The 16,121-nt window shown below is 35.9% G+C and overlaps 1 protein-coding gene and 1 pseudogene across 2 annotated transcripts; one reads left to right on the top strand and one right to left on the bottom strand.

Annotated features, from left to right (window-relative positions):
- The first annotated feature begins 5,283 nt into the window (after nt 1–5,283).
- Nucleotides 5,284–6,888, top strand: LOC144550988 (hexokinase-2 pseudogene; annotated as a pseudogene).
- A 5,070-nt stretch (nt 6,889–11,958) lies between these two features.
- On the bottom strand, nt 11,959–15,873 carry LOC144550987 (YTH domain-containing protein ECT4-like). Of its 2 annotated transcripts, none has more exons than XM_078298756.1 (9): nt 15,548–15,873; nt 15,055–15,131; nt 14,811–14,955; nt 14,667–14,734; nt 13,987–14,574; nt 13,314–13,901; nt 12,848–13,060; nt 12,606–12,749; nt 11,959–12,520 (listed from the first exon to the last, which is right to left on the bottom strand). In XM_078298756.1, exons 1-9 carry the CDS (start codon nt 15,576–15,578, stop codon nt 12,272–12,274), a joined length of 2,103 nt encoding a protein of 700 aa, XP_078154882.1. In that variant the 5' UTR covers nt 15,579–15,873; the 3' UTR covers nt 11,959–12,271. The 2 variants fall into 2 exon arrangements, with proteins under 2 accessions (XP_078154882.1, XP_078154883.1); XM_078298757.1 differs by having other exon boundaries at nt 15,055–15,128; nt 15,548–15,749.
- Nucleotides 15,874–16,121: the final 248 nt, after the last annotated feature.

The raw sequence follows: 16,121 nt of genomic DNA, 5'->3' as shown, positions 1-16,121 counted from the left end.
TTTAAATTAGCTAATTGTCACCCCAAAATTATTATATTTAGCAAATTGTCACAATTATACATATAATTCAGATATTTAATTAAAATTTGCTAAAAAGTAGTGTATAATAAAATATATTTTGATATTTTCAAAATTACCCTTCAATTGAACCCCTTAAATCCAACTGGTCTCTCCAGTCTCCTCTTAAAACCTTCTCCGTCGAGCCCTTCCTGAATTATATATTTGATAGAAAAAGACAAACGGTGCACAACCCGTAAACATAGAATGCAATCAGGGACAATAATACAAAATAGGAGAATAGGACAGCGCGGTGTCCAATAGAGCCCTTCCTGCAAAATTTATTTGTTCTAGTTTCATATAAAAGCCTTGTTTATTTGTTCTCTCAAGGTTAAAGATATGCATGTATCAAGTTATATTAAAGTACCTAGAACCGGGGGGACTTTCCCCTTGTTTCTGATAAGGAAACCGAACCACTAGAACACCGGTACCAGTGTACCAGTAGGCAAACTGGTACGAGGTGGATACTGGTACCAATTTTGTTTCATTTCCCATACTTTCGTTTTAATTTCGTTTTAATTAATTAAACATTAAGACAAGGCATTAAGCATAATTAAGTTGAGAAATGTTGTTTTACTTTTATTCAACTTTGACTTAAGAAAATGACTTGGTAGAAGTCAATTAATGGCAAAACTTCAAATAGTCAATAGCTTATACAATTTTGATTATAAATAAAGTTTGGTTCAAATCAGAAGCGGAGCTATGTTATCAGTTAGGGATGGATAAACAAATTTGAGTTTGGCTGAGGTGGTATGAATAGCATAAGATGTCTGGCGCCATATATTGTGTTGAAAATCTCTAATGAAGGTTAAATTTTTATCTTTTTTTATGCTAAAGGAGAACATTTTAATGCATGATGTCATGCATAGAAGAAACTGAAATTGCGATGTTAAATGTGTTCTATGACTCCGAATCAGACGGTTCAGTCGGTTTGGGACACGTCTTTGGGTGAGATGCGTAAAAGAGCTCTCTGCATACACAAGAGACAGACACTTGGAGAAATTGGAAACTGACAAAGGTTTCCAAGGAAACAAACGGTACCAATCGGTACACGAACAGGCAAGGAGCAGACAGCAGTTCTAACTGGTAAATTTGAACCCGGGCAGAGAGTATTCATAGTTTACTTGTATTTCAGAGGGGCTGTCAGAAGACTACGGAAAAATCACATTTAGATCCCCATCTTCAGCGGGGTATTTTGGTCACTATTGAAATTTGTTGAATTTTCAGAAAAAAATTTAATCAAATATCTAAATTATATGTATAATTGTGGCAATTTGTTAAATATAATGATTTTGAAGTGGCAATTAGTTAATTTAAGGTTTTGAGGTGGCAAATTCCTAAATTCCATGTTTTGGAGTGGCATAAAAAAAAATTTCCCTTATTTTTATGTTAATCAATAAGTTAAAAATTAATATCTAGAAATTATTTACACCATATCCGGAAAGATATCTTGAATAATTTTAGTAGATGGTTCGGATGTTTTCATTTTTTGTGTTTTTAATATGATTTTATTATTAAATAACAAAAAATGTAAAATTTATTTGTCAAAAATATAACAGTTAGAAGTGATTTAAATTATTGTTTATATGCATGTGAAATATTATCATTTTTTATTTTATTTTATATGAATCTGTAAGTTGAAAAATCAATTCAACGTTCAAAAATTATTCATATTAGTTTATTTACAAGCTCGATAATAATCAAAACAAAATTAAGATATCATGATCTTTTTAAATGTGCAGAGAAAATAGGATAGATATACATAACAACTTTATTTTAACATTTAAGTTAAAAAATTTTAGTTACTAAAGTTTAAAAATGAAGATATTATAGAGGCAAAAAAGAGAGGTATATGAGATTATTTTGAATGCTTCAGTTGTACATGTAAAATTATTTGGAATAATGATATATTATTTTTACATATAATATATCATTATTATATAAAAAATGGAGGTACCGAGCTCACAAATTGTCCATGTTCTTCACGGGAAGGAAATGGCAATTAGAGGGATTTTGGAGAATTTTGATAATATGTGGGTAATCTGATGCAAGAGACATCATGTTGATTACAATAATTAAATGAATATTAATTTGTAGCTATATAGCTAATTTTTTCGACTTGATACACTCATACACTGATTATTCCAGACCCATTACTACTTATTTATCTCTCATATATTATAATTACAATTAAATTCTAAGACATTACACGACCGGTAGGATTGAGGAGGGAGAGCACAACAAAGGATTTTTTTGATAAACCATAATTAAGAAAATGTTTTTTACTGATCCAGCATGATTGTTTTTTTTTTTTTCAAAAACCAGAAGGACCGGAGGAGCCCTCCGGTCTTAAAATTTTTCTTTACTCAAGACCGGAGGAGCCCTCCGGTCTCCCAAACTTTTAATCGGTTTTCTCCGCTACAATTGCATTACAATTCATGTTTCACAGAAGATCCAAAAAATCCTAAACAAATTAAGACCGGATGGCCGGTCCGGTCTCTCCAAAAATTAATAACCAAGACCGGATGGCCGGTCGGTCTTAAATAATTTTTTTTGACGTGGTCGCAAGGAATTGAATGAATCAGTTCAGGTTTGTCTTTTCTCAAAAAAGAAGAAGAAAAAAACAAACTTTGGTCCCCTCCGTTAGCTGATACGCGTCAGGAGGTTATTGATTGAATTGATAAAAAATGGACCAATAGAATAGGATGATTTGCTTATCTTTTTTTCTTTTTTTTGTTGAGGTGAATGATTTGCTTATCTCGTCTCCTAAATCTGTGCGCCTGTATTCTTCTCATTAAATTATTTTCATACTAAATTATCTATGAAATTGAAAGGTATAAATATCTCCATTTTTTTTTAACAACTTCGATATAAAAACTAAATATTAAACTAGAATTTGTAGGAATAATTTACATTATATTTGCCAAGTCCACATAACCAAGTTGCATCATTTCGAGTTTGTTTCATGATAATTTAAAATACTTGTAAAAATATTATGTGTTATGATTTTTCAAATTATTTAAATCTATCAAATAAGTTCCAATATCTTTTGTTATGTGTATGTAAAAATAATAATATTAAATTACATCTAACAATATCTTTTGTTCTGTTTTTTGGTGAGAAAAAAAAAGGTGAAAAAAAGAAAAAAAAATGAGTCGCTGCACGATCCGCCGCACCACTATCAGTCAAAAAGGTGAGGAAAAATTAAAAAATTGTTAAGACCGGAGGGCTCCTCCGGTCTTGAGAAAAGGCAAAATTTGAGACCGGAGGGCTCCTCCGGTCCTTCTGGTTTTTGAAAAAAAAAAAGCAATCATGTTGGATCAGTAAAAATTATTTTCTTAATTATGGTTTATCAAAAAAATTCCACAAAGAAGGTATATAGGAAGCGTCAGGAATCCGTATCCTCCCATGTACCTGACTGAATTTGACTGAAACAGAAGGTCACTGACTGAGAGTAAATCTGGACCGTCCGTTTCAGTCATATTTAATCAGGTATCCTGAAAGGATACGGATTCAAGCGTCAGAGGACGAGGAAATATCATTTTGGAGGCGGGATGTTTTTGAGCTTCTCATTTTCCTTCAAAACTAAAAAAAATGTGGTGACAAAGAGACCGGGAAGGATTGAAATTCGGATTTAATTTGGACAGGCGAAGTAGGTTTAATTCGGATTCGATCATATCTGTTAATCAAAGTGAAAAATTAAAATCAAATGGCGTACACTGGTCATCAAACGAGTTTGGTCCGATTAGTTTCTATCCATGGGCGCCCCGCTCCATCGATCTTTCTCCCACTCAACTGATTTTATACGTGAAAGCCTCCGCTTCTGCAAGGTTGCCCCTATGCATGGACACCCCGCTTCGTCAATTTTTTGCGTGGTAGCCTCTGTTTTCTGCGGGGTAACCTCCACGCATGAATGCCTCGCACAACCGATTTTTTGCCCTCCCCCCTCACAAACACTAAAGACATTGTGTTTTTAGAAAGAAAGATTATAAAAGCTTCTTTAATATACTCAACACACTCACATGCGTACCGTATTTATATTAATAACAAAATCAACAGTTACATTTACCGTGTTTATATTAATTAAAAAATTATTATTCAAAATAACACATTCGTTTGGAAAAACTGTATTGGTTGTATAGTAGAAAAACAGAGTGGGGCGGTTCGACACTTAGCCAACAAGCTGTTCAATCCGAATCAAGATTAATGTGCACTTGATCCGTACGAATTTTAAAAAATTTCGTGAGAATCTTGATGTCAATAGAATAATTCTGACCTGAACATTATGTTGAATTTGATCTGATGATCATCGGACCGCCTCCTATTTCATCTATTCCTTCCAGTACACATCATAATTTGTTTGGTGACTAAATAGAAAAATCAATGAACTATAAACTTCTGTTATGGGTCATAGTATTCATTTTGATGACCAAGTAGTGTGCAGAAGAAAAGAGAATTTGACAAATTGTCAAGCATAATTTTGATAATTTTGGTTCATGATATGTGTTAGGATCAGGCCCAAACAGGCCCATTTATGGACCGAAGCGTGACAAGGACTTGTTTTGGATCGACCATCTTCTCTTTCTTTACAAAATTCACTGAGCAAATATGCTATATTTATAATGAGAGAAAAAGTAAAAAAAAAAAAAAAAAAATGATAAGATAAAGAAGAGATATAATTGGAAGTAGCCCTAATTAACTAATTTAATTTAAACCAAAAATGCAATTGCTCTATAATGTCTTGACCAGATAATGCTATCTTCTTATAATTTTATTTCTTGTCACATAGTTGTGGAGAATTTATAGTTGAGATTCTGTGACAGTATGTAAGGTATCACTGAAGATTAAACAAAACAGCCATAGCACTGTAACCTTTTAGATACGGATAAAAAAGCAAAGGATAATACGCTGTTCTTTTTTTTTTTAATTGTCAGAAAATGAAGATTAAACCGTACAAGACTAAAATTATCAAGTTGTATAATTATTTCTCCCATAATAGGAGATCACGTGGTTGTCAAACCTTTTTAAATTCTATTTTTGACTCGGATAACAAATCAGATTATCTCCGCAAATCCTGAACAACTTTTTTTAACCGCTCGTTTGTTCATGTTTAACTGTACAGAATTCTGAAGTTGTAGTCATCCCTTCTAATTTCTATTTAAACCTTATCCTCATTGTTAAATCAAACACAGATAATGTTTTTTTTAGCTTTGATGCCATAAACATATATAAAAAAACGTAACAAGAATTAGAAGAACTATATACCAAGGAGAGATGGAAAAAAGGGCAGTCTATACAGCAGTTACAGTCGCAGCGGTGGCATGCATGGTGGCAGTATTGATCATTCGCAAGCGATCGAAGGGAATCAAATGGGGAAAGGTAAAAGAGATGTTTGCCGAAATACAGTCCAAATGTGCATTACCCACGGAAAAATTGAAACAAATCGCAAGTGCAATGGAAACCGAAATGCACGCAGGCCTTGCCTCAGATGGAGGCAGCAAGCTCAAGATGCTTCTTAGCTATGTCGACAAACTTCCGACCGGGGACGAGAAAGGTATGTTTTACGCGCTGGATCTCGGTGGGACGAACTTTCGTGTTTTACGTGTCCAGCTAGGCGGGAAGAAAGGACGTGTGGTTGACCAAGACCACCTTGAGGTTTCGATTCCTCCTCACCTCATGATCGGCTCGTGTCAGGACCTCTTTGACTTCATTGCAGAAGCTCTGTCCAGATTTGTTGCCTCGGAAAGTGAGGAGCACAAGCCACCGAAGGGGAAGCAGAGAGAGCTCGGCTTCACATTCTCATTTCCTGTGAAACAGTTGTCTCTCTCTTCAGGTACTCTTATCAAGTGGACAAAGGGGTTTTCCATAGAGGAGGCTATAGGTAAGGATGTTGTAGCAGAGTTAACCAAGGCCATGGAAAGACAAGGACTAGACATGAAGGTCACAGCATTGGTTAATGACACGGTAGGTACATTAGTGGGTGGGAGGTACGATGACAGCGATGTAATGGCCGGCGTTATTTTGGGTACCGGTTCAAATGCTGCTTATGTAGAACGTGCAAGTACGATCTCAAAATGGCATGGTGATCTTCCCCAGTCAGGAGAGATGGTGATCAACATGGAATGGGGGAATTTCAAGTCGCCACATCTCCCAATAACCGAATTTGATGAGGCCATGGATTTTGAAAGCTTGAATCCCGGCGAACAGATATTTGAGAAATTGGTTTCTGGCATGTATTTAGGAGAGGTTGTCCGAAGGGTGCTTTTAAAGGTTGCACAAGAATACCCCATTTTCGGAGATATTGTTCCTCCTAAGCTCGAGACTCCGTTTATACTACGCACACCACAAATGTCGAAAATCCATCATGATTCGTCTCCTGATCTCAAAGATGTGGGGACAAAGCTAAAGGAGGTTTTGGGTATACATAACACCTCACTTAAGACTAGAAAGTTTGTGGTGGATGTCTGTGACATGGTTGCCAACCGAGCTGCCAGGCTAGCGGCTTCTGGAATTTATGGGATCATCAAAAAGATCGGGCGTGACACCGACCCCAAACAGAGGACAGTTATTGCCATAGATGGAGGCCTTTTTGAGCACTACACCATCTTTAGTAAATGCCTTGATGACACTCTTAAAGAGTTGCTTGGAGAAGAGATGAAGAATTCGGTTGTGATCACACATGCAAATGATGGATCTGGTGTTGGGGCAGCACTAATAGCAGCCTCTCACTCAGATAACTGATGCCAAGTAGAAATTTCTGATGAAGCTCACATAAACTAAACCATTTTGTTAAGTTTACTTTAGTGAATTATTATGATATGGAGGTCGACATAATAAAATTAGAGAAGAGAGTTGTGAAGGATTTGCATATATTGTTTTGTATTGTCATAGGAGGGAGATGCATATTTATGATGTCTCAACCTATAATTTTTTTAACTGTTAAGTTTTGTTTGTTATTAATTTGTTTTTTGAAGAAAGAGGGTCAGGTCAGACCAGTTATTTTCTATCATATAATTTTTTGTGTGTTTTTTCCTCTCTTTTTGGTCTCTGTGAAAATCTCTGTCGCCACTCCAATCATTCTAATTTGACCTTCAAAATATATACTACCAGGTGTGCATATTTGTAGGGAAAAAAAAAATAACTTTCACTTTTTTGGGAAATTGTTTACTCTCCCTGTGATAAGAATCTATTAAACCAGTCAAAACAGGATCAGATCTGTACCAACTCATCTCAAGCCTGCACCAGCCACTCAACTGGTGTTTACCAGAAAATCACCCTCTCCGTATTGGTAATATACTAATATCACAGACAGCTTGTGTACAGCAGAAAAACAGTCCTGTACCAGTACTGGTACCAGCACCAATTTCAGCAAGAAACAGTGACTAAAGGCAAGGGGGACAAACACAAAATGATCTCAAATTGGTGACTATTTAATTGACGAATAATTAAGTTTTTATTCTTTCAACCATGCACAGCACAAACTAAATAATCCATCAATGGATTTAGAAAAAGAGATGTCAAACTAGAATAGGAGAAAAAGAATCGAAGAAGGAAGCAACAAACCAACTATCATAGTCAGATTCAACAGCCATCAATTCTGCGGTGAAGTCTCGCAGATCAAGTACAGACCTTAGCCAAGCATGTACCGGTCTCAATATTTAACCTCTATACTCTCTTCTTTGCTTTTCTTTCTCTGCTCTCTCTCTAACAGTAGGTGCAGCTCTCAAGCTTGTAGAAAATGGTTACACACAAGGAAATGGGGAAACACAACAAGCAGCTCAATTTTTTACTATGTTCACATTTCATACTGGTACAGATCTGTCAGTAACCCTTTTCCTCGAAATAGACCACAGTTGAAGATATATTTTTTCGATAACAAAATTTTATTGAATTTAGTGATGATATATCTAACGATTATTAAATTAAATTTCTCACAATAAATGAATCTAACCAAATTTTCCCTATAAGGATGGTAAATCCCAATTTTTTTTCGTTTGTAACGTAGGAGAAGAAACACAAAAATTAGGGCATAGTTGAAAGAGATACAATTGCTCTGCAAATATTTGTCGGTAAAGTCCAACTATTTCGGCAACCGAGAGATTCGCTACGAATGAGATCAAAGAACAAACCTGAGCAACAGCTGGAATTACCTGTTTTCCCATTTTTGTCCCAAGGAATCCGACTCAATCTCCAATGGAAATACAGCATCTACTGACAGCAATGGCGGATCCAGAATTTCTGTCAAAAGTAAAGCACTAATTAAATTTAACAGCTAATCGAATTCAAACTCATTAAAATTAACTTATTGGGTACACAATTGCAACTCAATTCCTATAACTATGTTTATTAAAAATATATTATAATCATAAAATCGATTGAACCGTATTGAAATATTTTTTCTTTGCTAATTAAAAATTTGTTTGGCACAGTTTAAAGTAGAACTCTTCTTAGCAAATTGAAATTAAAACTTAGATAAAAATTTAATCAAAATATATGTATTAAATAATAAAATGTTCAAAAAGTTACGCCAATCCATTTCCTTAAAATTGTAGTAATAGATTTCATCGTCAAACATTTATTGTTCTCTTCTTCTCCCGCTTTATATTTACGAAATATAGCATCACAGTCATAAAAAAACGAAGGAAGCAGCTAACAGTCCCCGGCTCTCAGTCTTCCGAAAATCTCCGGACTTTTTACACTAATCCTATAAACAAATTTATTAGATCCAATAATACTATGAAAACAATCATATAAACAAGTTCAATGGATGTTCTGCAGATGAAACCGCGTGGTCCCAGATGAAAACGCGTGGTCAACGAACAAAGTACAATCGGCAGTTAAACTGGGGACCACCTTTTGTGAACATACACATATTATCCTGTGAACATACAAATATTATCTTGTGAACATACACATATTATCCTATGAACATACACATATTATCCTATTAACATACAAATATTATCCTGTGAACATACACATATTATCCTGTGAACATACAAATATTATTTTGTGAACATACATATTGTACTTGAAATTATGGCAGTTGAAAGCGTGTTGTTGCTGGTTATGGCAGTTGAAAGCGCGTGGCCGAAAAAGTACTTCTTCCGTTACCAGCGGTTGAAAGCGCGTCGGAACTAAGCTAAAAAGAAAAGGTTTTTATATGAGGGAATTTTTGGGGGACTGTAGCTCGGAGACGTTACCTTTTCTCAAAAAGAAAATATGCAAAATCGAACAAAGCATGGAAGGAATCAGTTCAAGAATCAGATTAACTCAGATCAGGGATAGACACTACATCGTTACAGAGGTAGACACACTGAACAATTAATACTGGATAAAAATAAAAATTCAAATTCAGAGATAGACACTTGTCTACATCAATTCCTTCTTGAGTTCGCCCATGACTGACAGTGTATGAAGCCCTTCATCAATGCCAATCCTACCACCACCTCACTAGTTCGTTAGAAATGGAAGATCTTGTAACTCAACTAATAATATTTCTGACAACGAAGATTTTGGAACTCGATGCACATTCCACATTTGGCTAGGAATTTTGTCAGTATGTTTGGGACTCTATCCACATTAAAAAAAAATGCATTTGATTAGTCTTTACTACTGCAATAGTGCAGTATAGAAACTTACCCCAAAAAGGCACCAATAAATTGTTGTATTGCGCATCCATATGTATATATCATACATATGAAGGTTCTAAATAGTGATTATCGCGATGACGTGGAAGGCTAAAAAAATAGCTATTACGAATAGCGTAGTTATAACGAAAGCTATCTTATATAGTGTTTTTTGTTTAAAAAATTATATTTTATATTTTTACTAATTATCAACATTATCTAAAATCTCATAGAGCAATAAGTAATACAAATTTTATTAAAGAATTAGAATATTCATATTGAACCAGTACAAAATTCAAATTACTATTCAAAATAACTCTAATAATACCGTAAATTATCTATTTTTTTCTATTCAAAATAACATAAACATCATGACATAAACTATTTATCATTTTCTATTAAAAAGAAACTCAAGCATCATAGCATAAACTATTTATCTTTTTTTATTTAAAAACAAAAGCAATTTGAATCTTGAAAAACATTGATCCTTGAAATAAATTTTCAGTTTGAACCTTTAAATAAAAACCTATGTAGCATAGCGTGCAGCACAAATAGCAGACCGTTATTACTACTATAGCGGTCGTAATTGAAATAGTGCACTTTTATTCCATAGCTTAGCGTTTAAGGTCCGAAAACGCATCGCTATAGCGCGCTATTTAAATATCTGGTATATATATGCAATAAAAGTGTTTATATATATACACACACAGCAGCTGTCAAGGATATACAAATTAAAAGTTACGCACCAGATTTTTGACCAGGTGAAAAGCTAGATTTTTGGGGAGGAAAAGTTTGGAACAAACATATGGTTGTTTCTTATGGTTGTTTGGTTGCAACTTTTGTATAGCGAATGACAATGTTTATCAAGCTATAGTTAGAAACAATATTTTTTTTTCCTTTTTTAAACCAGTAGCGCGAATTCTTTCAACGGATACATATATCTTAAAAATATTATTCAGATTAAAAAATAATATTGTAGATGTGTTATCAATTATTTAGATAGAAGGTGTATTAAATGTGAATTAATTTAATATTTGTTTAGTCACTTATTTTAAAGTGAATTAAATTTTGTGGTTAATTTTTTAAAATTATTTGATGAAAATATATCTTTCAAATCATTCCAACTTCATTAATATGAATAATATTTGTCAAATATATAATTCTAAAAGAGTTGGATATAATATGAAAATGACAATTAGATGTATACTAGAATCCTTACGGTTCAATAGATTTGTTGCACATTTCTTCACGAAATGTCTAGCATAGTAAATTAAATGGCAAAGATGACGAGCATATAACTTGTCCAGGGAAAACAAAGGAAGTCCGGCCATTTAGGCGTCTCAGTCATCCGACTTGGACATTGAATATTGTGTTGACTAATCCATAAGCAAATCAGCCAATTTGAATATATATATATATATTTTTTTAATTAATCAGATTTTGATTTCATGGGCATCACACCCCTCTTCTAAACAGGAGATTCGCTTTGGAAAAAGTACAGGAGATCACGTTTGATTTACGTTTCAGAGCAGTTTCTCTATTTCTGATGTAAACATATTAGGTAGAATCCAAAAAAGTTGGAGGCTGTAAAACTTTCTAATCCAGCTGCTCGTTCAAAATATAGTCAACTCATTTTTCTTTATTGGGTCAAATTACTTGAAGAGCACATTAATTGACCACGATAAAGATTTTCCAGCTGCTTCCTCTGCCGTTACTAATCTTAGTTGTTAGGAGTTTAAATACATAAAAGTTGAGCTGATCCGAAAGGAATAATACTATTATAAACTACATACAATTCAAACATATTAAACTAAGCCTCAACTTTGCAAATTTGCATAAATCCCCGCTTATGTATTCAAACTTAGAAAATCAAACTTGTGCTTTCTACAGCACAAAATTAGCACTCTTCTATCACTAGTCACCGCTAAATTAGACCTACACAGCATTATTCTTGCACCATTACTTGAGCATCGCAGCTAGTTTTTAACAAATTTCTACTACGCCTGTGCGATGCTTGAGTGTTCAAAACTGATTTACCCGTACCATGTAATGCCAAAATTGGAATCTCTGCTAATAGATCGTAAACTTTCAAATTCGATGTTGTACCAACCAAAACGATTATTGCTTCCTAAATATTCCAGTATAAGTACACAAGTTGCTATTATTATTCTCTGCGACAGTTTCTGATTGTTTGAAACACGACCTAAAATTTACAGCAACCATGAAGTGCATCAAAGAAAACAGGAAAATGACATAATTAAAGAGAACAACCTTGTCAGAACAAAGGACTATTACTCACTATAAGCCCCACAGCCAATCTACTTTAAAGACTAATACACACTCACAAACAGGCAAAAACCCATTAATTTAACAAACTGGAGGTTCAACCCAAACTTCGATTAAAATAAACCCAAACGCACGCACACCACACACCCAACTCTGTTACTATGACCTAATCAAACTTTGCATAAATCCCCGCTCCACAGCACATATAAACCTCCTATATTTCTGATTTGCCTATAGAAACCTTGCATTTCTCTGAAAACCTAAAGCATTCAAGGCTATAGGCAGCATGGCATCCAAACCTAACAGCCTTCCCCTAGACCATTCGTAACTATACCATTTGCATTTCTTTTGTCAGTAGGTGGCTTGAGAATCTTCACAGAATCAGCCACAATAGCTGCTGCACCATTCTCAGTCACACCGTTGCCATTGGCTACCACTTCTTTGTTGGTAGAGATTGGCACAGAAACTAATGGCTTCAGTATTTTAGGCTTGGGAACTGCTCCTTCATTCTCTTTCTCCCCTGAAGGGTCTTTCTTCTCATCCCAGACCTGAGGTTTATTAAAAAACTCTTTAACTATGTAATCTCGTAACCAATAATAACAGCATAGAAAAAAGAAGATTCAATCATAATACCTGGCTTTGAAGTTGTTGCTTTGCCTTCTTCTCCTGCATCAACTTCTGGCGGTTCTCATAGAACAAGAAATCATCAAGAATACAAGTCTTGCTCAAATGATCCTTGAAAATCTTGATCATCTCAAGGCCTTGCTCAAGCTTTACCTAAAAATTATTCAACCAGTGAAGTTATATACAAGGTTTCTCACTTGGTATCGCCATAACACATCCACACAAAGTAAATGAAAACATTTTTTAAGTACCTCTTGGGTGTCACGACTGTTAGTCACAGGTTTGTTGTCATTGTTTTCAAGAATGATGTGCTTAAGCATGCTGTTTGGCACGTCCTTCACAATGTGCCACTTCACAGGGAAGCAGCCATTCCACTTGTCCTGCTGCCAGTATTCTACTGTCTTCTCAAAGTCCACCGGTCCCATCATCTCAGCCACCCCGACAAATTGACCGCTTGTATTAACCTATATCATTGGATAAGATAAAAAAAATGTTCTCATTTAATTCAATTCCAACATGAAGTTCCAACAGAGATCCATTATGATCACCAACCTAGACGAAAATCCAGCCTCTCCATTATTAATTAGTTGTTATAGAAGTATAATTATGAACACCAATCCAGACGAAGAACATATTCCAACATGCTAATAATAGTTCAACTAAAAATGTCATAAGCCAGTAAATAATCAACTATTGCAATATTGGATAGAATTTTACCGAAAAGAACAAAAATACAGGGCAGCCACCACTTTTCTCCTGGGCTTCCCTATACCCAGCATCAAGCTTCTTGTTTCCATTAGGCGTACTAGCCCACACATTATATTTGACACTCTTGTGCACATCATCCTCACTGTACGACTTGATAATGAAAAACTTTGCATCTGTGTAAGTTACAGGGAAATCTGCCTTGTTGTACTGCTCCTTATCAGGGACTGCACTTGCATCTTGTTTCCCCAGAGTGGGAAGAGCCTGTCCTTTGACAGCAAGAGTGATTGGGTTGGTGGGTCCCAATGGTTTTGGGCTCTTGAACCCACCCGATCTAGGCCCCCGGTTAAGCTCGCTGAATCCATCTTGGCTTTCATTGCCGAAACCGTAAAGCATGGGCCCACCACGGCCTCTGGGCTTGTACTTGTCATTGACAAGGCCCCAACGACCATTTGTTCTTGAGTTGTAAACATTTGACCCAAAACCCAAACCCGGTTTCAACGGATTGCTGTACTGCCCATAGAACCGGCTGTCCGGGTACATGCGGTTCAAAAAGTTTGGTGCAGTTGGTCCCATTCCTGATGCAGGTCTTTGCATTCCCTAAAGAATTAAAAAAAATAACAAATAAGAATTTTATTTTTCAAAATTACTTTTTGATTCGATATATAGTTTTATAAGACCATACCAGAAGATGTGGGGAGGAGCTGCGCTGGTTCTGATTTCTAGATGCACCATTGGAAGCATGAGATACAGAAGAAGAAACCGAGCTAGTATTGGGTCTATGTTGCCCATTGGAGTACAATGAACCGTCGAACCAAGGCATAGGAGATTGCACCCCGTTGAATCCATAACGCATGTCCTGATACCCATTTTGCATCGCTCCCCTGTACGACCCGTTTGCATTAACTGACCCACTTTGTTGGTTCTGCTTCAGCTGAGTGTAGGGGGCACTATTACCATTTATACCTCCATTGGAAACTCCATCTGAAGCAGGTTTAGAAGCATCAATTGAGACGACAGGCTTGTCAGCAGTGATTGAGCTAGGTAAGTCAGCTTTGGAACCGGTGTTTCCTATGGTTTGATTTGGCACATGGTTTGATGGGTTGTTAGGTGTTGTAGGTGTTGGTGGTTGGAAAAATGGTGTAGGGTACTGATAATGCTGCGGAGCATACATCTGACCGTCATGGCCCACAGTTGGGACTGGGGAACCGGGTGAAGGATAAGGCCCGTAAGGGGCATACCCATATCCATGATACATATCTCCGTAAACTCCCTGTTGGAACAATTAAGAAAATCTTGGTATCAGTACAAGAATACAATTTTAATAACTAGAGCAATTTTAGATGAATTATGTCGAATATATACCGGGGACACCTCCACACCATCACGATTAGCATACCTAGAGTCCCACTCGCCCATGGATCCATCATACCCTATATCAAAAAAATAATTTGATTGGATTGAAAAATTTGACAAAGGTTGATGAAAAATGAAGCTTTTATTGGGTACCTCCATAGTAATAAGCCGAATATGCATTAGGAAATAAGCACATGCTCGGATCCATGTATTCCGGAATGAGAGGAGTCAGTGATCTGTCTGCAACAGGCACAGTTTGTGTGTCCCCACCATTCGCAGATCCATAAGGAACTGAAGACTGGATTTAGAAACAAAAAATAATTAGCAATTACAAAGGTCAATATGTGACTTGTTAGTCACAAGAAGTCACAAGAAATTCAGTAGTAAAATTATTTACCTTCTTGGTGGCCTCAACAGCATCATCCTTCTTAGGCTGAGAGTCTAGCGAAAGTTTTTGCAACAAATCCGACGCTTCTGTAATTTGCTGATTAAGGAATAAACAAAAGGCTATCCAACTAATACAAATCAGAATCAGAATAAAAATTAGCACAACAGTAAATCAAATGAAATTTTACATGCCGAAGTGATAACGTCGTGCAAAAAAAAGTTCGTACAAGCAATCTATAAAAACGGAAAGGACTTGGGTATAACTTGCTGAAAAAGCAAATAGAACGCAAGCCTTATCACTACCAGTAAATTATAAGACAGCGAGATCAATATTAAAGGCGTAGACAAGTAGAATTCTGTTTATTGGAATACATAAACCACCATAAAACCCTGCTTAAATCCCGAAAAAAAAAAAACCAAACCAGAGATACTTAAAATCCCTGAAATCACAAACGCGCAAATTAAAATTGAATTCCACAGATAAAAAAAATAGCGAAGGATACGATCAGCTGGAGCAGGAGACACAGTCGCCATGGATCAGGAGAGCGGCGATCTACTATGATAGGCAGAAGATGGATCCAAAAAACCCTAACCGTGGGTAACGGAGTAAGGGAATAAGGGCGGAGCAGATACAGAAACCCTAGGAGAGAGAAAAATTGGGTGTAATCGAGAGAGCCGCCACGGGACAGGAAACAGAAAGAGAGGGTTTTGGGAGATCGAAAAGCGGTGATTCAAATAGCACCACGGCTTCGCTCCATCTGCACCGCATATCGCATATTCACATTTGTTTAAAATATCTCGGGTATTTTTCTTTAATGAAAGCCATCCCCTCTGGGACTCTTGCTCGTGAAGCAAAACCCTAAGCCATATTTTGGGCTAACGTGTTGCTTTGGAACTCCTTTGCACGGTTCTTTTGGGCCGGTTCTCAAAATGGGCTTTTGTTCTAGAAACAGCTTTTATTTTGTCTTTTTGCCTTTGAAAGTGTGAATGCTCCAGTCAGTGCCTCAGTGGGACCTCTCGCGTTATTTTTTTGTTGATTCTTCTCTTCTTCCAGAAATCTCTTGTATAAAAATTTCT

This window comes from Carex rostrata, chromosome 3 (assembly GCF_964058835.1).
Source record: "Carex rostrata chromosome 3, lpCarRost1.2, whole genome shotgun sequence".
Lineage (NCBI taxonomy): Eukaryota > Viridiplantae > Streptophyta > Magnoliopsida > Poales > Cyperaceae > Carex > Carex rostrata.
The sequence above is the reverse complement of the archived record's forward strand: the minus strand, read 5'-3'. Positions and strand labels throughout refer to the sequence as shown.

Coding starts and splice junctions, on each gene's coding strand:
- LOC144550987 (XM_078298756.1), bottom strand. CDS start 15,578: ATGGCGACTGTGTCTCCTGCTCCAGCTGATC. Junction 14,575..14,666: donor ATGGTGTGGAGGTGTCCCCG/GTATATATTCGA, acceptor TTGTTCCAACAG/GGAGTTTACGGAGATATGTA. Junction 13,061..13,313: donor CTGTATTTTTGTTCTTTTCG/GTAAAATTCTAT, acceptor CCAATGATATAG/GTTAATACAAGCGGTCAATT.